The following is a 19,564-nucleotide window of genomic DNA, read 5'->3' as shown; positions in this document are numbered from 1 at the left end:
ATTGATATGGAATGTTTGTCACATGATTCACATATACCATTGTTGTTCCTTGCTCCTCTTTGCTTCTGACATATTAAAATATATATGGCATAACGTTATATTGTATCTATTATTGAGCTCACTAAGTGCCACTGCTTACCTTCTCAATGTTTAACAAATTGCATGAGATAAGCATCTAGTATAGTTATATACTGGTAGAAGATTTTTGAATAGTTTGAAACTATTGTATCGATAGAAGCTTATGAATAGTTTGAAACTATTGTATTTTGCACTCTCATATGTATAAAACTATGGAATCCTGGGAAGTTATGTAATATATAACACTTTAAAATAGTCGGTTTCTATCCAGTAGTTTGTAATCTCTTTATCAATGTAAAATATTGTTTTTATGAATATGCAAGTAGCATGTTTTGGAGTAACTATATTGTCGAGTATGAAAGTTTAGGTCTTTCATAAATACGAAAGTTAGGGTCTTTCATATTAATATATTATAAGTTCTAATATATCAATATGAAATCATATTATTTAATTAGTATTGATCAAGAATTAGTTTGGAATTAATTTTGTGATCAAAAGAGACTAATTAAATAAATGGGGATTGATTTGGTAAATCATTCATTCTTATAAAGTGGGCCTATGATCCATAGTTCTTCATGTTGGGCTAAACCCATGTGGTAACCCATGGATACTCCATGGCGGTTAAAACCCATGGATCATGAGGAATGTGGAAAGTCATGAGTTACATGGTGTAACCCTAATGTGCACACTATATAAGAAGCGTCATAGCTCATGAAGTGGGACCTAGAGTCTTGGTAAGGAGGGCTAGCCGATTTCATGAAGTGCAAGTGTTCTTTTCTCCAGTTATTCCAATTGTTGGTGGTGTTGTGTGATTCCATTTGAGGTGCAACACTTGGGGCACTAAGCTCTTAAAGCTCTAAGCAACAAGCTACAAGAAAATGTATGTCTTCTAACTTGTTTTATTATCCACGTATCAATGTTTTTTATGCTAGTTAGGGTAATACCTTGGAAAGTTCAAGCTTGCATGTATAATAGAGAAAACATAGATTCAAGGTATTTAGGGTTGCATGCACACCTTAGGAGTGTTAGAATGCTCAAAACCCAACAGATTCATGGGAGATTGATAACTCCAAGACCATTACTTGGATTAATAATTATGTTATCTAGTCTATTGGTACTCAATTGGTGAAGTATGACATAGCAAAGGAGGTTTGTGATTACTTGGCTAGGCTGTATACTCAATCTAACTTTGCAAAGCAATATTAGTTAGAGTTTGATATTCGAGCCCTCCAATAGAACGATCTTAGTGTTCAAAAATTTTATGTAACTATGTTGGATTTGTGGGATCAGTTGGCTCTTACAGAACCTGATGTGTTGAAGGCTTTTAAGCCTTATATTGATAGAAGGGAAGAGAAACGTTTGGTTTAGTTCTTGATGGAATTACATTCGGATTTTTAAGGCTTTCATGGATCAACCTTGCACCGCACACCTCTTCCCACTATTGATTTGGTTGTTCATGAGTTGATTGCTGAAGAGACTCGTATCAAGTCCCATGCTGAGAAAGGTCTCAAGACAGCCACTCCTACTGTATTTATTGTTCAACAACGACCTCAACTTCAAACCAAAATCGTCCTAAATTTGCATTTGATGAGTGTGCTTTCTGTAAGAAGAAGAACCATTGGAAGGAAAATTGTCCTTTGCTGATAAATAAGGGAAACCAACAACAACTGCAAACGAGATCACTTGCATAGTCTCAGCATTCACAACATAACATGTCTTCTCGATAGTCACGTCCTTCGTTTCCATTTTTTAGGCCACCACAGTACGTTGCTGCTGCACCTTCAGTTGAGAATGAAACAAATTTTACACCACCATCAGCCTTGGATCCGTAGATTGTTGAGCAATTCAGATAGTTCATTGCTGCCAATCCAACTTCCATGCCTCATCCAGGTCCGTCTTCATCCAACATGCCAGGTATTCCTTCATCCTTGTGGATATTGGATTCCGGTGCATCTCATCACATGTCACCATATTTGTCATCTTTTTCTTCATTATCTTCTCGTACACCTGTCTCTATTATGTCTTTTAGTGCTACACTCATGTCAATAGAGGGTGTTGGTTCTATTTTCACTCCTTATATATCTTTAACAGATGTGTATTACATTCCCACACTTGCTTAGAATCTTGCATCGGTCAGCCAGTTATGTAAATATGGTTGTTGGGTCTTCTTTTCTGATTCATTATGTTGTGTACAGGACATTCGGAATCGGAGGGTGAGTGGGATAGGTCGTAGAATTGGGGAGCTCTATGTTTTGGAGAAGCTAAATGTTGCTGATGTTGTTGCATCTAGTGTCAATTTGTCGTCTTTTCGTTTAAACCCTTCGTCATCTGTTTTTTATCTTTGGCATTCTCGTTTAGGACATGTGTCTGCGTCTCATTTACAGTTTTTGGTTTCCACTGGTGTGTTAGGTTCTTTGAAAACTGATGATATTTCTTATTGTTGTGGTTGTAAACTGAGAAAATTTTTTGCTTTACCATTTAATAAAAGTGTCACTCGTTCTATTGATCCTTTTGATATCGTGCATTCTGATGTGTGGGGTCCATGTTCGATCACCTCTAAATCGGGAGCTAACTATTATGTTTTATTCATTGATGATTACACTCATTATATGTAGGTTTGTCTTATGAAGCGCATGTTTGACTTTTTCACCATATATAGTGAATTTAGAGCTCTTATCAAGACTCAACACTCTGTTGTCATAAAATGTTTTCGGTGTGATTTGGGGGGAGAATTTACCTCCAATGATTTTAAACAATTATTGGCATCTGATAGCACTGTGCATCAGTCATCTTGTACAGACACTCCTCGGCAGAATGGTATTGCAGAAAGAAAACATCGACATCTCCTAGAAACTGCAAGATCTTTACTACTTTCTGCTCAAGTTCCCAATATGTTTTAGGGAGAAGCTGTTCATACCACCACTTACGTTATTAATTGCATTCCAACTGCTTACACTTCAGGGAAGTCTCCTTATGAAATGTTGTTTGGACAACTTCCAGATTATTCTTCATTACGAGTGTTTGGGTGTACATGTTTTGTCTTGAAGCCTCATGTAGAAAGAGATAAGTTGTCTTCAAAATCAGCTCTTTGTGTTTTTCTGGGATATGGTATTGGTTAGAAAGGTTATCGGTGCTATGATCCATCAAATCAGAAACTTTATGTCTCTCGCAATGTCACCTTTTTGGAGCATATTCCGTTTTATAGCATTCATGTTCGGTCACATGATGCAACCTGAGATGAGCTTCTTACTATTGATCCGTTTAGCATTGATGTTGATGATCCACCACCTGCCGTCGATCCACCACCTGTCACTGATCCTCAGCTTGTAAATCATCAAGAACTTCCTCCATCAAGGCCTTATTGTAATAAGAAGTCCACAAAGCTTCATGAATTTGTCTATTCCTATTACTCACCAGTGTTTTCCTCCTTTATTGCTAATGTACATCGTCTCTCTGAGCTTGCATCCTACAAAGAGGTTGTTTCTGATCCTCTTTGGTAGACCGCTATGGCTGAGGAACTTGTAGCTCTTTATCAGACTCATACATGGGATTTGGCTTCGCTTCTGCCTGGAAAGTGCACGATTAGTTGTCGTTGGGTATATAAAATCAAAATAAAGTCTGATGGATCCATTGAGTGTTATAAAGCCATACTTGTTGTGAAAGGGTACGCACAAAATTATGGTATGGATTATGAGGAGACATTTGCTCTTGTTACAAAAATGACGACTGTTCGTACCTTTATTGTAGTTTCTTCCATTTGCCAATGGAAGATTTATCAGATGGATGTCAAGAATGCGTTATTGAATGGTGATATTCATGAGGAAGTATACATGTCTCCTCCCTCTGGTATTGCTCACCAACCAGGTGAAGTTTGTCGACTTCGGAAGGCACTATATGGCCTCAAACAATCCCTTCGTGCTTAGTTTGAGAAATTTTCTACGGTGATTACTTCACTTGGTTTTCAACCAAGTAACCATGACTCGACTCTATTTGTTCGATGTACGAATGTCGGTCGGATTATTCTTTCCTTATATGTCGATGACATGATTATTACTAGTGATGATCATGATGGTATAGAATCTTTAAAGCGTGATTTGGCTCATCACTTTGCTATGAAAGACTTTGGTTTGCTATGTTATTTCTTGGGGATTGAATTTGCTCAGTCTCCAAAGGTTTATCTTTTATCTCAAAGGAAGTATATTTCAGATTTGTTTAAACGCACACGACTCACAAATAATCGGATATTTGATACACCTATAGAGAGTAATGCAAAGTACTCTCCAACTGATATTGCTCATGCAGTTAATATGGTTATTTCTTGGGGAGCTGTTCTTCGTATTTTGAGATATCTATGTGGTACTCAGTTCCGCACTCTTGTGTTTCCATCTACATCCTCTCTTAAGCTGTGTGTCTATAGTGATGCAAATTGGGATAGTGATATTTATGATCGTAAGTCCACTAATGGGTATTATGTTTTTCTTGGAGATTCATTGATATCATGGAAAAGCAATAAACAAGATGTTGTCTCTTGCTCTTCTGCAGAATCTAAGTATCGAGCTATGACTATCGCTACTTGTGAGATTGTTTGGTTGAGATGGCTTCTTGCAGATATGGGCATTCACATCTCTCAGCCTACCCTTTTGTATTGTAACAAGAGTGCGATAATGATTGACAAGAATTCAGTGTTTCATGAGCGCACAAAACACATTGAGATTGATTGTCATTTCACACGACATCATCTCCAGAAGGGCACTATCTCTCTTTCTTATGTTTCCTCCACTTTGCAGATTGTTGATATTCTTACGAAGCCATTAACTGCTACTCGATTTCATTTTATGTCTAACAACTTCTTAATGCTTATTGTTGTTGCATTGTGAGTTTGAGGGGGAATGTTAGTCTAATAAGATTATGGGCCTTATTTAGTATTGGGTTTTGTGTTGGCCCAATAACTAGAAAACATTAATTAGCTAGTCTATATATTATCTTTTTCTTTCATATTATTTTTGTACTTCTCATTTGATAATAATATGAAACCTTAGCCTATTTTGTTAGTTTTCACTATTAAATTCTTATAGAAAACAAAATTATATGTACTATATTACAAATAATTAATTCATTGCAACTAGTAATAACCTAATTTATTAGAGACCTTCGATAAAAATATAAAATCAATGCAAACTTAAATCGATACTTAAAATTGTGTATGAATGAAAATAAAAACAAGTAATCGGAGTAATTATGATAATAGAAAAAAATTATTACACTAACCTCGAATAATGAATTCATGGTGAAATTGATATGAACTAAGAAAAACGAGGGAAACGATTAAAAAAGTGGCAGACTCAAATGTTTAATAGGCAAAGTACGCTTTTTCAATTTTTTTTTTTTTTTTTTTTTTTTTTTTTTGGAAGAGACCACAGCCTCAGCAATTCAATTTCATGTTTTGTTACCCTAATATTAAATTGCTTCCTGGGCCAAACGTTACATCCATATGGCTAGACCACTGAGTTTAATCATTATCATTATCATTATCCTATATATAATATAACCATATAAAAAGTATTTTTATGAAAATTATAAATGGAATCTATACTTACCAATGCAAACGTTTTTCCTTCAGCTTCCTCAACGAATCGAATCTTTACTTCCGGAATCTATATTTCCCTCTAACATAATTTAGGATCATTAATAATATGTTTGTCAATTAAAAATAATAATAAAGTGGCGTATATGGAAGCAAAATTAGCAACCCCCAACAAAATTAAACGCATACTTAGTACTAATTTACATTTATTTACTTGAAATTTGCACTAAATCAACATTTTTGGCTGTAAATTGGTTCTGAAAGCCATTCATGTTCTTAGATATAAACAAGTCAAAAGTTTTAATAGGGTTCATCTATACATACCCATGTTGTAATTGTATAACAAAATACTATAATTAGGCGCAAATATTGTTAGAATGAGATGATCAAACGAGTTGATAAACCCTAGATCATGCAAAACTGGTGGACATGAAGCATGACACACAATGGGCTTTTGGTGTTTTCCGATTAATTAGTTGAATCATGTCTTTATCAATCTTGTAATCACATTTGTAACTAAAAAAATCACATTCAAAACTCACTCCCACCTTTTTAATCCCAACTAAAATCAATAATTTAAGCTTACAATTAGTTTAATAACTAATGTTTAACCAAATTATCCACCCAATATGAACCTATTTCCAGTCTCTCTCTCATCCAAATAGGTGAGCTACTAATTATTCTATTTTTAAAAGATGATTTTTCCGTTGATCGGTTCATGATTTGAGAGTATATGTCATTTTATCATGAAAATTAGTTAATTAGAGCATGCTTTTCTCGCCTTTTCTTCGACTTACCCATTGTTACTTCTTTTAAGTTCATCATCTTTGAGCCATTTCTATCATTAGAAAATATTACCCACAATGCAGTCTCCTTTCTTTTTGGGTGACTTTTGATCTTCATCATGGTGAGGCCTCCGTGTTGTGATAAGCTAAGTATGAGGAAAGGCTCATGGAATGAAGAAGATGATGCACAAATGCTCGCCTTTGTATCCAAACAACCAACAACTAATTGGCAAGCAGGGGCTCCCAAGAAACCAGGTGATCATCATCATCATCATCATCATATATCATTTTATACTTTTCAACAATAAATTTATATATATATATATATATATATATATATATATATATATATATATATATATATATATATATATATATATATATATATTAAAGGTTTTCATTTTGTGTTCTTGTGGTGCGAGAAAAAAGGTTTAAGAAAGTGTGGAAAGAGTTGTAGGTTAAGGAAAACAAATGTTGCAACGAATGATCATATCAGGCATCAAAGCTTTACACAACAAGAAGAGGAGTTGATCATCAAGCTTCATTCCGCCATTGGTAGCAGGTTCATATATATATCCCTTCTTCTATATTTTCCCTGTAGTGGGTGATTTCTGTAATGGAGTATATAAATATATCTTTGTTCACAATAATTCATGCATGCAACTTGTGTTTGTATAGATGGCCTATAATAGCACAACAACTCCCAGGAAGAACAGATAATGATGTGAAGAACTACTGGAACACCAAACTAAAGAAGAAGCTATCAGCAATGGGGATCGATCCAGTCACTCACAGGCCTTTCTCTCAAATGCTTGCTGACTATGGCAGCATCAGTGGACTCACAAGAAACCAAACCAGAATGGGTTCATTCAATCGAGACGACAACAACAACAACAACACATTCTTCATCTCGAATCAAGAAAATCATGTATTCCAACAATCCCCAACAGAATCATTTTTCCCTAATTTCAACAACAACAACAACGTCAAAATGGAACCACCGGAAGTTGTAATCAAATCCGATTCACTCGATCTTCTAACTCAGCTTCAAGCCATCACACATGTCAAAGACTCTTCAACCAACCATGGAATCGGAATCTCTCTGACGCAATTCCATGTCTCGGTGGCGTCATCATCGTCGTCGTCTTCAAGTACCTGTTCGACTTTGAATGAAATGACGACCCCACAACAGACGTTTAACTGGCGCGACTTTCTGATCGAGAATGGGCAAGATGGAGATGAGAAATTGAACTTGGAAGCCATGGGAGGGGTTGAGGTGGTTAAGTGTAATACGCCATTGTTGATGAATGGTGTTAAAGAAAGTATAGAAGAAGGTTGTGATGGGTCGTTTGTGGAGGCGATGCTGGATGGATCGGAAAACGATATGCTGCTGGACTTTCCGGGGCTTTTGGGTGAACCATCTTATTGATTTGACTTTTAGTTTGACTTTTCAAGTTTTAGAATAATGGCTTGTTCCATCGTCCGTGTAGGAAGAAACAATGAGTTTGAATATGGTTTACTAGTAAGATGTATTTGATTGGAAGTTTAAGGTGAACTTAGGATAAGCTCCCAACCCAGAAACCCGGTTGAAAATCGGAACCGGTATAAACTTAAAGTGGGCCGGGTATCGTATATTAATATAAGCCTAAAGGCTAAAACAGGTATCGGGTATACTGGGTTGGGGAAAATAGGTAAAGAGAACCGGACTAGGAAAAACTTGAAAAACTAAAAAATTTCAACTTTGATAATCTGATTTCGGAAGACTGTAACTCATTTAGTATGGAACCAAATATGATGAAATTATAGACTAAATTGAAGTACAAACTATAAAATACATGTTGGAAAATATTTCATGTTAATTAGACTTCAAACGAATGAGTTATTCAATTTTTATAAATTTCACAGATTACACATTACCATTTCTAGATCCACTTAACCGGGATCCACCCTACTCATTTTGATATTTCTGGGTTTTCCGGTTCTACACTCATTTTACCCGGTCCTGTATCATGATCGGTTCCTATATACCAATTTAGTTTTGATTTAACTAAATCCTATTTTTCGGGTTGTTAGTTCTGGGGCCATTTGGGTTGGGTTCGGGCCCGATTAACTAGTATTTTTTTACTCATAAATTAGGACTTTGATGATTGAATAATTATAATTATAACTAGATGAGGAGCCCCGCGTTGCGGGGCATGGAGCTAAACAGATACGATCGAAAGTTTACTACATCTATAACCTAAAAATGGAAAAGTCACAGTCTCACGGTGTCGTCAACAGGTACTTCAACCTTATGTCGCGTTGTCGATTGTAGGCTTGGAATGTCCCTTGAATGCATCCAAGGTTCAGATGTGTCTGCATGGAATGGAATCAGTCTTTGCATTCCATTGTAAGAATGGAATAATTTTCTTGTATTAAATATATTAACAACAAGGAGCTTTACCTAAGGAATAGCGACATAAAGATTCTCATCTGCTGTTGTTTCTGTTGTTGTACCATGGGAATTGTTGTTGCAGGAATGGTGTTTGCTACGTGAGCACTAAATCCCTGTATGGAAAAAACACACAAATGATCAATTATCAAATAAGTCATTTTTTGAATCAAACCATCTACATTTTTTTATTTTACCCATAAATCCAATAAAATACATTAAAATAATATTTTTTTGGTGAATTTTGCTTCATGCTGTCGGCGACTTCATTGAAGGCGCTTAACAGGCACCGAAGGTTTGGAAGGAGTTGAATCGTTACTCCTCCCGCCACACTGATGGAAAATCGAGGGTTGCATTGACAGCGAACTCGATATCCCAATCGGCAACATCCACAGATGGCGGATTCCCTGTTCAAAAGTTGGGTGAAACCAAAAACACAACACAAATAGTGATGAAATCTGGAGGGAAGTTACAATAAAATCAAAGTCTAAGCTAGTTGAAATCCGAAATTAGAGGTGAGATACTTGGAATTCAGAAGTCGACCTTGAAACTCCTTTCAAATTCGTCGAAACCTACATAAGAATGAAATAAAATTAGAGCAAGCCAGATGCAAAACCGGAACAAAGCGGAGTATTGTAACCGAGGAACAGTGAAGCGGGGTCCGGATTTGTGTACTTTTTTTTGGTCCTAACCAAATTAACAATATGTAGGGATAGTTTTGTCAAAAACTGTTAAAATACAAAAAAAAAATTAACTATAAAAAGAGTATGTAAGGGCAGTTTCATCCAAAATTGTTAAATTCAATTTTTTTTATGTGTAAAAACATTATGCAGGGGCATTTCAGCCCAAAACTTTTAAATCAAAATAAATTTAGCTATAAATAAGTATGCAAATGCAGTTTGGTCTAAAATTGTTAAAATGGTTTTTTTTAAGTTTAAAAACAGTATGCAGGGGCTGTTTGGTCCAAAAAACTTAAAATTAATTTTTTTTAAGTATAGAAAAAGTATACAGGGGCAGTTTGGTCCAAAAATGTTAGAATAAAAAATTTCTAACTATAGAAACAGTATGCAGGGGCAGTTTGGTCCAAAAATGTTAGAAGAAATAATTTGTAACTATAAAAATAGTATGTAGATGCAGTTTTTACCCCTGATTTCTCAACATTCTAGCCCATCCATACCCTAATATCTAACAATAGAATTTAAAGTAATAATAATATCATTAATTTCAAACAAAAGTATTTATTTATCTATTATTATAATCTACAAAGATATAACTTGAATTCAAACCACATAAAATTAGATGAGTAGTACATGAACTTTTGGACGATAAACTCTAGAATCCATACCAATAATAACTTTTTACAAAATGATGTGCATGAAAAAAAATTCATTTGAAAGCATATCCAAACCAAAACATACCCAATGATACCATCCATTCAGTGTGGCATTGATTGAAAGCTCATCTGTCAAAATGGTTTCAAAATTTTCTTCAGCTTCTTAAAACTTGTGTGCCTACAACATCCATAAAGCCATAAATGAAGTTCAAAATCCAAAGACAAGAATAAGAAGAAGACAAAAAGAATATCATACATTAATTGATATTTTACAATAGAAGGATGTAGCCCAAATTGTTGAGAATTGCATTTTTAAAATCTAAAATTAACTACAGAAATTAAAAACATACTCTACTCTTATTTAAAAACACCAAAAATATGAGGTTAAATAGAATCATTTAAGCACCATAAAATGATGAAACAGTCATATGAAATAAATGTGATTGAATCTAACACCTTTAGATCAATGTAGGGTTAAACCATAAAATAACCACCAAATTTTAAAAATATTCCAATTCATACAATAAAAAATAGAAAGCATGCAGATCATTTTATGTTATTTACTCTTTTTTTTTTTAAAAAAAAGGTCCCTGCAATTAGGTCAAGCCAAATGTGGAATTAGAACCCAATCCTATTCTAAATAACGAAATTGAGTAAGGAAAGATACCTACCGATCACGTAATTGCAACCCATGTAGAATTTCTGTTTAGAATTAGACAATCCATTTAGAGATGATTTTTCTTAAATAATGATTGGAAGAATATGATTACAGCATCTGAAAGTCTTACCATTTGAAACCCTTGTGTTGATGATGATTATAAGATTAGTTCATCATTTGCTTTTGTTCCAAAGAGCTGTCTGATTAGCCCTCAAAGTGTTTGATGCATTTCATAAAACACCCAGCACGATTGCTTCATAAATACAAAAAATAACAAAACCCTAAAATATGAATATAACATATCCTAACTAAACATATAGCAAGGAGTAGCATATCATGGATTTGATAGATCTAACCTGACTGGTGGTGGTCAACAATCGGAAGACAAAGTGAGTTTTCAGATAAGCTCATCGTGATCATAAACTTACTTCATGAAACCATGATCACCAAAAGGGAACAATAGTGTTTATGAACCTCTAATCATTCAATCTAAATTCAAAAAAAAAAGATTTTTTTTTATTTGCAATTGAAACATAATAGGAAAGAAATCTGAACAAAGTAGAATATAATTGAAACCCTAAAAGCAGTGCCAAACTATCAAAATCACCACAAGCAAAAATTCAATTTTTAACGGTTCGATTATCCATATACATACGAAAGCAAAAACTCCATAAACCAACATTGACAGGTAATCTGCATAAGGAAAAAACTTTAAATTCAAATTGCGAAACATACCTAGGTTCAATGAAACGTCAAGGTAGCGGTGGATATAAGAAAGCATATGAAGATGACAGGTTGAGAAGAACACCACAATCTGAAAATCACAAAAGGCATCTTAATCACAGGTAAAAAGGAAAAAAATGGGTGCGTAAGTTAAACCTTCCATACGGGCACCGACAACGAACGATGCGGTAGACGGGGTCCTCCCTCGCCTTCCGTCTCTCCCCAAACCAAATTACCTGATAGACAGTTGGGGTCGATGGTCCCGTTGCAAGACGGATGTGGACTATAGAAAAAGAAATTTGATTTTGATATGCAAGGAATCAACAAACAACACTTAGAGGTCATCTTCATGGCTCGACAGAGGCCGTCGCATTAGTATCGAACAGAGAGAACAGCTGACAACCGAAAATTGAACTTGGAACCATCTTGCTCATGGAGGCAGGCTACCTTCAACACAGAGGCCGAAATCAAACAGCGCCATGAACAGTGAAGAAGTAGAAGAGGGCTAAAAAGACACATACCTTCAATTGACGTGCCTGACCTCTGGTAACAATTGGGAATGCAAGCAGGCATAACGGAAACATATAAGCAAAAACAGAGGGCGACGACCTCTAATCGTGTACGGTTGGGTTGAGGAGGTTGAAGAAGACACAAGAAAGGAATTAACGAATGACAGCCGCTTAAGGCGGTGGAGGATAGTGGCGGTGGGAATGAAAGGTTCGGGAAGTATCGAGAGTAGATCCCAATTTGAGGCGGTGGATATCGAGATTAACCAAACTCACGTCAACTAACCAACCCAAGGTACCCTAAGGATTGTCCAACTTTAATATGTATATATAATAATGAAAAAATTTAACTTTTTTTTATAAGATATTAGCTAATATTTACTTATCATTTTATAGTAAATTTTTATTATAAAATCGGAATTATTTTTTAAATTAAAGTGTTTTGAAGTAGCCACAACAATAATATTTTATATATTTATAGTAATCGAAGCTATAATTATCTAAAATTAAGAAATATCCATGTGATCGTATTATTCTTTTATTAACTTTTGACTTTGTTTTTCATTTTGATTGTAAATTGACTTTTTTTACCTTTTTAAATTTAAATTTCGATCAACCAAACCATTTGTATATGTTAACAATTGAACCAAATATTTCTTTTTCAACTCAACTGATGAAGCATGCACTTCTACTACCAAAAGTGATCACTAATATATAAGCATATAAGCAAAACAATATTTAAATATTCAAAAACATGAACTTTAATAATTTTATGAAAAATTATCATATACTTTAATTATCTTTTGTTACAACCTTTTATTTGTTAATGTAGTGATGGTTAAAGTAATTTTAAAAAGAATAATTAAGTTTTAGTTTTAAAAAAATCAAAATAAAAAAAAAGTTATTATTTTAAAAAGCTATAAATTAATTTGATTACGCGTTTAAAAACCGTGAAACTGAAAACCAACACATTACACATTCGGTCGAAAGGCGTGGCGGATACCCGACCCGTTTAAAAGGACTGTTAGAAGGGGAATCAGAGACAGCGAAGGAGAGACGATCCCAGAAAAAATGGTTGCGATTTCGCTTTACAAAGGGAAGCTCCACCGGAGCCCTGACGTTCCCCACCAATGGCTAGTGCCCACCCCCAAAATCTCTCCTAGGGATTTCAAGAATCTCCTCCAACGCCGTTCCAGAGCCCTTTCTCGCCTCGAGGCCACCACCCCGAACCCTAACCCTAACCCTAATGAGAATTCTGTTGAGGATGCTACTTCCGATGATAGAGAACCACCTGAATCCGACGGACCTGCTGTGGAAGATGTCTCCAAAGATGAGGAAGCATCAAAGGTTAATGACGATAAAACATTTGATGACGAATTGGTGAAATCGAATCATGCAGATCAACAAGCAAACGGTCAGAAAGAATCAAAGGTCGGCGATGAAGATGAGACTTTAGTGATTCCTGGTGAACAATTAGTGGCAGTTGATGATGCTAAAGCTGTTGTTGATGTCCCGGAAAACGCCTTAAATGCTGTGGATGACCTTCAAGAGGAAGGGAAAACGGATGCTCAACATCAGTTAGAGGTATTAATTGGTTATTGCAATGGATTGTTTATCATTTTTGAGAATTGAAACGAATGACTTTAACTATTAGTGTTTTTGCCTACCAGCCACTTAAGAACGTTACACTGAGTGATATAGAGAAAAGGAAAAAGGAGGTTGAAGAGAAGTTGCAGATCCTGAATGCAAGGAAGCATAATCTGGTACAAGTTCTGAAACAGGTGAGTATACTGTATATATTCCTTTCTTATTTGATAACCTCACCATAATTCTTTATTCTAACAAAATTCTTTCCTATCTTTGGGTTCATAGATTTTGAGTGCTGAAGAGGAGCTACGAAGAAGAAGCAGTGTGCAGCAGGGTACTACTACAGGGCACCAATCAATATCTCTCCAAGTGGATGTTGGGAATGACTCTGGTTCCATGAGTAGACAGGTGACTCCACGACCCGCTTCAGAAGTCAACTGTAATGGCGATACAGAAGGAGCAGATGCTGATCAAAATCAACATTCACGCAGTTTACCAAGAATGAGCAGCGTGTCACCATCTTCAGACTCCCTTCATAGAAGGACCCCTTTTGCTATGGTAAAACATAATCTAACAAAGTATATACAGTTAGATCATCATCATCATCATTTTTTATAAAAGGGGTGTGAATGAATCTTTTGGAATAAATGCAGGCATCAAATCCTTCACGAACAACTTCAGGGGTAGTGACAAGTAGCCCATCAAGATTTGCTCCTACAAGCCAACAAGGTAATGGTAATGGTAATGGTAATCCAACTGTATCTGTAACAGGAACAAATTACATTGCTTCATCTCCTTCACCAGCCGCCAATGGTGGCACTTCTGTATTCAGAGATGCCAGGCTTCCTAGTCCATGGAACTAAACACTTTCCCAATTTTAAAGAAACGTACAGGAGTCATTTGAAACTAGCTATTAGGTACACTTTGTTCATTTCATTACTTGATGTTACTAAATTTCTGCTTTGTTTACCATCTTTTTAGAGCTTTGAAAGATTCAGATATGTTGGAGCCATATGTGCTAATAAAAGTTCTTGGGCTATTGTATGAATATATGGATGTGTAACAAGATTTTTATTAAACATAAGTACAGAAAAAAATATATTTAATTAAATTCCATATTAGTACAAGTTTACACTTACATCCATCAAAGATAAATACATTACTAATACATTTTCACAAATTGAGAATCTACCCAAACTGTCGACAATAGCACAGAGCCTCAAGCAAATGATGCACTTCGTACCAACTGAAAAATAAAACGAGATATTAATAGTTGATTACATAAAGGCGAATCCTTATTCAAGTTTAAAATTTTTAAACGTATATGTTAACCAGAAAGGATGAGTAGTCTATGGAATTATGAAACTTTGAACTTCAAATCTCCAATCCAAATATCCAAATGGTCAAGTAGTCAACAGGACAGCAAGTTGCAAAATCACATCACAGCAGTTTCAAATAGATTACTTTAAAATGAGCAACGGGTCGGGCCCGGTCTGACAACCGAAAACCAATTTTCAAAAATCGGAATCGGACCCGTTTATGGTTTTCCGGTTCCCCAAACCGGGTTTCGGTACTTCAAGTGGATTATAAGTTGTTGGACCGTTTGTTGGGCTTTCTGTTTGCTGCATATTTATTTATGGGCTTCCTTTATTTAGACCAAAACATAAACTTGAAATGCTTGTTTTGATGCATATCGTATTTCCTTAAAATTACGTCAATTTGGATTGATGGAGTTTTATATATAATGTGTTCTTTTTAAAGAATTTACTTTTAAAGATGTTTATTTTGTAATGGATGGATAAATCACTACTGTAATATTGCAAGATTGGTATTACTTTATAAGCATTTCTCCAACAAATATTATTTTCATGGAAGTTTTAGTCATTTTACATTAATAAAAAGAATGTAAAAAATCACTACCATAATATTTAGGTACTAGTCGCATATGGCTAGTTCACGTCAATAGAAAAAGTCTTTTCATATATTGGATCGATTTACAATTCTCGGATCCAGTATGGTTCTTACCCGAAAACCGATATGTTAAAAGCATTGGAGCTGACCCGGTTTTAGGTAAATCCGATTTCCGATCATGTCCAATTCTTTGGATCATGTGCTCTAATAGGTCATTATTTAGTGGTTTGGGCTAGGCAATCTTTTGTGTAAGTCTTGATAGGGTTTTGGTCGGGTTGGAGGTGTCTTGTAGCTTGTTTGTATGTGTTTATGGTTGAATTGGTGTTCACGGCCGTAAACAGGTTTACGGCCAGTCAATTCTTATAAATAATTTGTGTCAGAGTCTGTCAGAAAAGTGACGTATCATAAGTGTTTACAATCGATTGTGTGTAACTCAAGGTGTACTAGACGTTTTTGTGAATGAACGTGTGCATTGCTTAATCATCTTATTTTTCTACTCATTCTTGTTATTGTTTGTTTTGGTCACTGGTTTGGATCTTGTAATTGAGACCTTACAATTAGTATCAGGGAAAATCTGGTGTCAAAACAACTTTAGTGGAGTTTACGGTTGAAATGATCTTCATTTTCTTCATTGTTCAAAGCTTGGTTATGCATTTGTTTGAGTTTTCACAGCTAAAGGCATCAAAACTGCACGAAAAACACTTGTTTTCATCGTTTCTGGGGGTTTACGGTTATTGGTGTTGAAGGGAGTTGAGCCTTCCAACACAGAGCTCATGGTTGAGATTGGCGTGTTGAAACAAACGATCATTGAGAAGGACGTGTTGATAGGTAAACTTGATGTTCATCTCGCAGATGTTGAAGCCGAAAACGAAGCCAAGACAAAGCAAATATCTAACTCAAAAATCACCTTGGAGCGCTGACTGCATGCTATTATGACTTAAAGAACAAACTTTATGAAGAATTTGGTGATAAGTTCAAGTCATCTGTCGATCAGCCTGCAACATCTCATGGTCTTCCCAGTGCTCCGGTCCAGCCTTCGTTAAATGACAACATTATGGATCCTCCACCTCCCAGAACCACTCAAATTGTCGATCGATTCGAAACTGAACCTTTGAATGCCAACACAAGAATCACTATCAAGCATGCCATGAGAAAGGTCACTGTTGACAAGAAACAAGGATTACTCTTCATGAGGAACCCTGATGAGAACCGTAGTGGAGACCAGCCTCAGCTCACAATGACTGATCTTAAAAAAATGAAAGTTTGGTGATGTTTAGCACCCGATTCCTGGTATGAATTTCATTCAAGTATTATTCATTTTTTTGGCCTAGGAACTCGACGAGTTGATGGCCAACTCGACGAGTAGGAGCGACTTGGACCCGGGAGTTTAATGACCTACTCGACGAGTTGGCAGCCAGACTCGATGAGTAGGGCCTGACTGGACAAAACCCTAATTTAAGGGATTGCACCCTATTTAAGCATCTCATTCAGCCCCCCTTCGTCCCTATTGCTCTCAGAACTCTCCATATCAAACCCTAATCGTTTGTGTAAAGATCGAAGGCCTTTGTGGTGGTTTTTGGTGATCGTGGAACATAAGAAGGAAAAGAAAGGCTTGAGGAATCAAGAGGAGGCCAGAGGAGTTCGAGTTTGTGCACCCTCTCCAGTTCTTTAGAGGTATAAACTTGATACCTTGCTCTTTCATGTTTTAGATCCCTTTTTGGGGTGATTTAGGGCTTTTAGGAGCCATTCTTGGTGACCAATCATGAGTGCAAGCATGGTTGGGGGCTAAGACTTCAGATCCAAGGTCTTTGAGGGGTTACAAGGCAGAAAAGGGCTGATTTTGGAGCCTTAGAGAGCCCCATGCATCTTAAGAGTCTCATTATGACAACCTGAAATTTTTTGCTTTATAAGCTCGTTCAATCAACTCAACTGAGTGTCAGACTCATTGGTAATGAGTTCTAGCATTGTTGAAGGTCATTCTAAGGAGATTGAGCCTAGTACACTCAAGGAATGAGTGCTAGGAAGTACCAGCTAGAACCACTGAACAATGATCAAGCCTAAAACACCAACTTCATGAGTTCACGACCACTACATTGGAGTTTACGGCCGTAAACTCCATGTGGGCCGTAAACTCACCCCATATATACAAGATTTTTCCATTCTTCCTAGATTTGTTGATACATCTCTGAATCTAGTATCCTTACATGATTTCATCCATGGAAATCACTCTTTTCTTAGATCTTCAAGTTTCACCAATAACACCAAGAACACACACTAGTGTTCTTGGCCAAAACCAACCATTTCAAGCTTCTAGATCATAAGTACTCTTCCCTATACTTCATATCTAGTTAGGAAACATGCTTAGAGACTTAAAACATACACTTTCCCAAGAACATATTGAGTTTACGGCCCAAGATCTCCCTTGGTCGTAAACTCAATGTTGAAGCATGTATGGACCATAAACCCTATAAGATGCAAAGCTAGTGACCCAAAACCCTTCCTTGATGATTGAAGGAACTTAAACTTCACTTAAATACATAAATGATTATGATTTTACGGCCGTAAACTCCTTTGGGCCGTAAACTCATCAAAAGCCTCAATGAAGGTGGGTCTTGCTCATCCTTGTGTAGAGCAAAAAGTCCTTCAAGCTTCCCTAGCCTTCAAACCAACACTTATGCATGTTTGACCATGATTTTACGTCCGTAAAATCCTTTGGGCCGTAAACCCATGGTAGTAAACTCATGTTAGAGTCATTCCACCTACCTTAGTCCAATCACATGTGATTCCAACACTTTGTCAAAGTGTTTCCTAGTCCCGGAAGGTGTTTCCTTTCATATAGTTACTTATAAACACTATATTCATGCCAATATATGTTATTTAGGACTTGTTAAATCTCGGGACTTCATTCGTGTAACTTCTCATCCTTACACTCGTATTCGGTGAATCACCCACATCAGGTGAGTTCATACCCCGTAATGAATCTTTTAACTGTTTTAAATGCTTTTAAAGAGGGAAATACAAGTTGAACACAATGATAATTGTGTAATTATTTGTTATAAACATCTTTCAAAATGTTGCTTATGTCTTCTATAAGTGGTCAAAACATATCAAAAACTATTTTACAGTTATGTTGCTTTATAGTTTAACAAAACTCCGTTTTTAAAGTACAAGCATAACTTGGTAGTAAATTATGTCTTTTCAATAATAGTCCAAGTAGAATACTAGTAAACTATAATGGGTATAGTTTAGGGGTTCAGTTCATACCAGATACAATACACGATAACAGAAAGAAGATACTAAAACAGAACGAACACACTAATTTGCTATAGCATGGCACTATTGCATGATCTAACTATACCAATGAATCACTAACTCATTGTTCTAAACAAAAGGTGATAGTTCTATTGGGTATACATGATCATATAATTTTAATGTGGATGTTCACAGCTTGCAATTGATTGCAGAGGTCGCGTTTGGATCCCAGAATCTTTTGACAGGGAGAGCGTTTGGTATGGGATCTAGCCATCACATTATACCTTAATAACCAATTTAAGGCAATTAGTATAATAGTAGTTACTATATACAATACTACAGTACTTACATTTTGCAAATGACAAACAGAACAGTCGGGTCTAGTACATCCAGTAGAAAGGGACCATAATGCTAACCTTATGATTCCTTAATGTATACATCAAGGGATATATATAAATAGGATCCGACAAGTAATAGGATGTGTGCTTTCCGCTTCATTTCCTGTTCCTTGTTTGGTTGTGGGCTAGAGCAGATTCACCCAACCTATTATCTATTCGATTTTAGCTATATATATATATATATATATATATATATATATATATATATATATATATATATGTGTGTGTGTGTGTGTGTGTGTGTGTTCCGTACACATTAAGTCATCATAAGGGGTACCAGGTATGGGTGAAGTCATACGACACTAATTCAATGCACAA

General features: G+C 35.8%; 2 protein-coding genes across 2 annotated transcripts; both read left to right on the top strand.

Moving 5' to 3' along the window:
* The first annotated feature begins 6,566 nt into the window (after nucleotides 1-6,566).
* On the top strand, nucleotides 6,567-7,893 carry LOC145049730 (uncharacterized). The gene is made up of 3 exons (XM_078998097.1): nucleotides 6,567-6,702; nucleotides 6,877-7,009; nucleotides 7,126-7,893. Exons 1-3 carry the CDS (start codon nucleotides 6,567-6,569, stop codon nucleotides 7,874-7,876), a joined length of 1,020 nt encoding a protein of 339 aa, XP_078854223.1. The 3' UTR covers nucleotides 7,877-7,893.
* Nucleotides 7,894-13,066: 5,173 nt separating this feature from the next.
* On the top strand, nucleotides 13,067-14,735 carry LOC145052361 (tRNA (Ile)-lysidine synthase). The gene is made up of 4 exons (XM_079000173.1): nucleotides 13,067-13,682; nucleotides 13,769-13,879; nucleotides 13,971-14,243; nucleotides 14,339-14,735. Exons 1-4 carry the CDS (start codon nucleotides 13,170-13,172, stop codon nucleotides 14,546-14,548), a joined length of 1,107 nt encoding a protein of 368 aa, XP_078856299.1. The 5' UTR covers nucleotides 13,067-13,169; the 3' UTR covers nucleotides 14,549-14,735.
* The last annotated feature ends 4,829 nt before the right edge of the window (nucleotides 14,736-19,564 follow it).

The sequence above is a fragment of the Lactuca serriola genome, chromosome 5 (assembly GCF_051521515.1).
Source record: "Lactuca serriola cultivar US96UC23 chromosome 5, Lser_US96UC23_V15, whole genome shotgun sequence".
In the NCBI taxonomy this organism is placed as follows: Eukaryota; Viridiplantae; Streptophyta; class Magnoliopsida; order Asterales; family Asteraceae; genus Lactuca; species Lactuca serriola.
Note: the sequence above shows the minus strand (reverse complement) of the source record. Positions and strands in the feature narration are given on the sequence as shown.

What these genes read in the sequence shown, in the direction of transcription:
- LOC145049730 (XM_078998097.1), top strand. Translation starts at nt 6,567, where the DNA reads ATGGTGAGGCCTCCGTGTTGTGATAAGCTAAGTATGAGGAAAGGCTCA. An exon ending in AGGGGCTCCCAAGAAACCAG is followed by an intron (nt 6,703 to 6,876) that starts GTGATCATCATC and finishes GCGAGAAAAAAG; the next exon opens with GTTTAAGAAAGTGTGGAAAG. An exon ending in CATTCCGCCATTGGTAGCAG is followed by an intron (nt 7,010 to 7,125) that starts GTTCATATATAT and finishes GTGTTTGTATAG; the next exon opens with ATGGCCTATAATAGCACAAC.
- LOC145052361 (XM_079000173.1), top strand. Translation starts at nt 13,170, where the DNA reads ATGGTTGCGATTTCGCTTTACAAAGGGAAGCTCCACCGGAGCCCTGAC. An exon ending in TGGTACAAGTTCTGAAACAG is followed by an intron (nt 13,880 to 13,970) that starts GTGAGTATACTG and finishes TTGGGTTCATAG; the next exon opens with ATTTTGAGTGCTGAAGAGGA. An exon ending in GAAGGACCCCTTTTGCTATG is followed by an intron (nt 14,244 to 14,338) that starts GTAAAACATAAT and finishes GAATAAATGCAG; the next exon opens with GCATCAAATCCTTCACGAAC.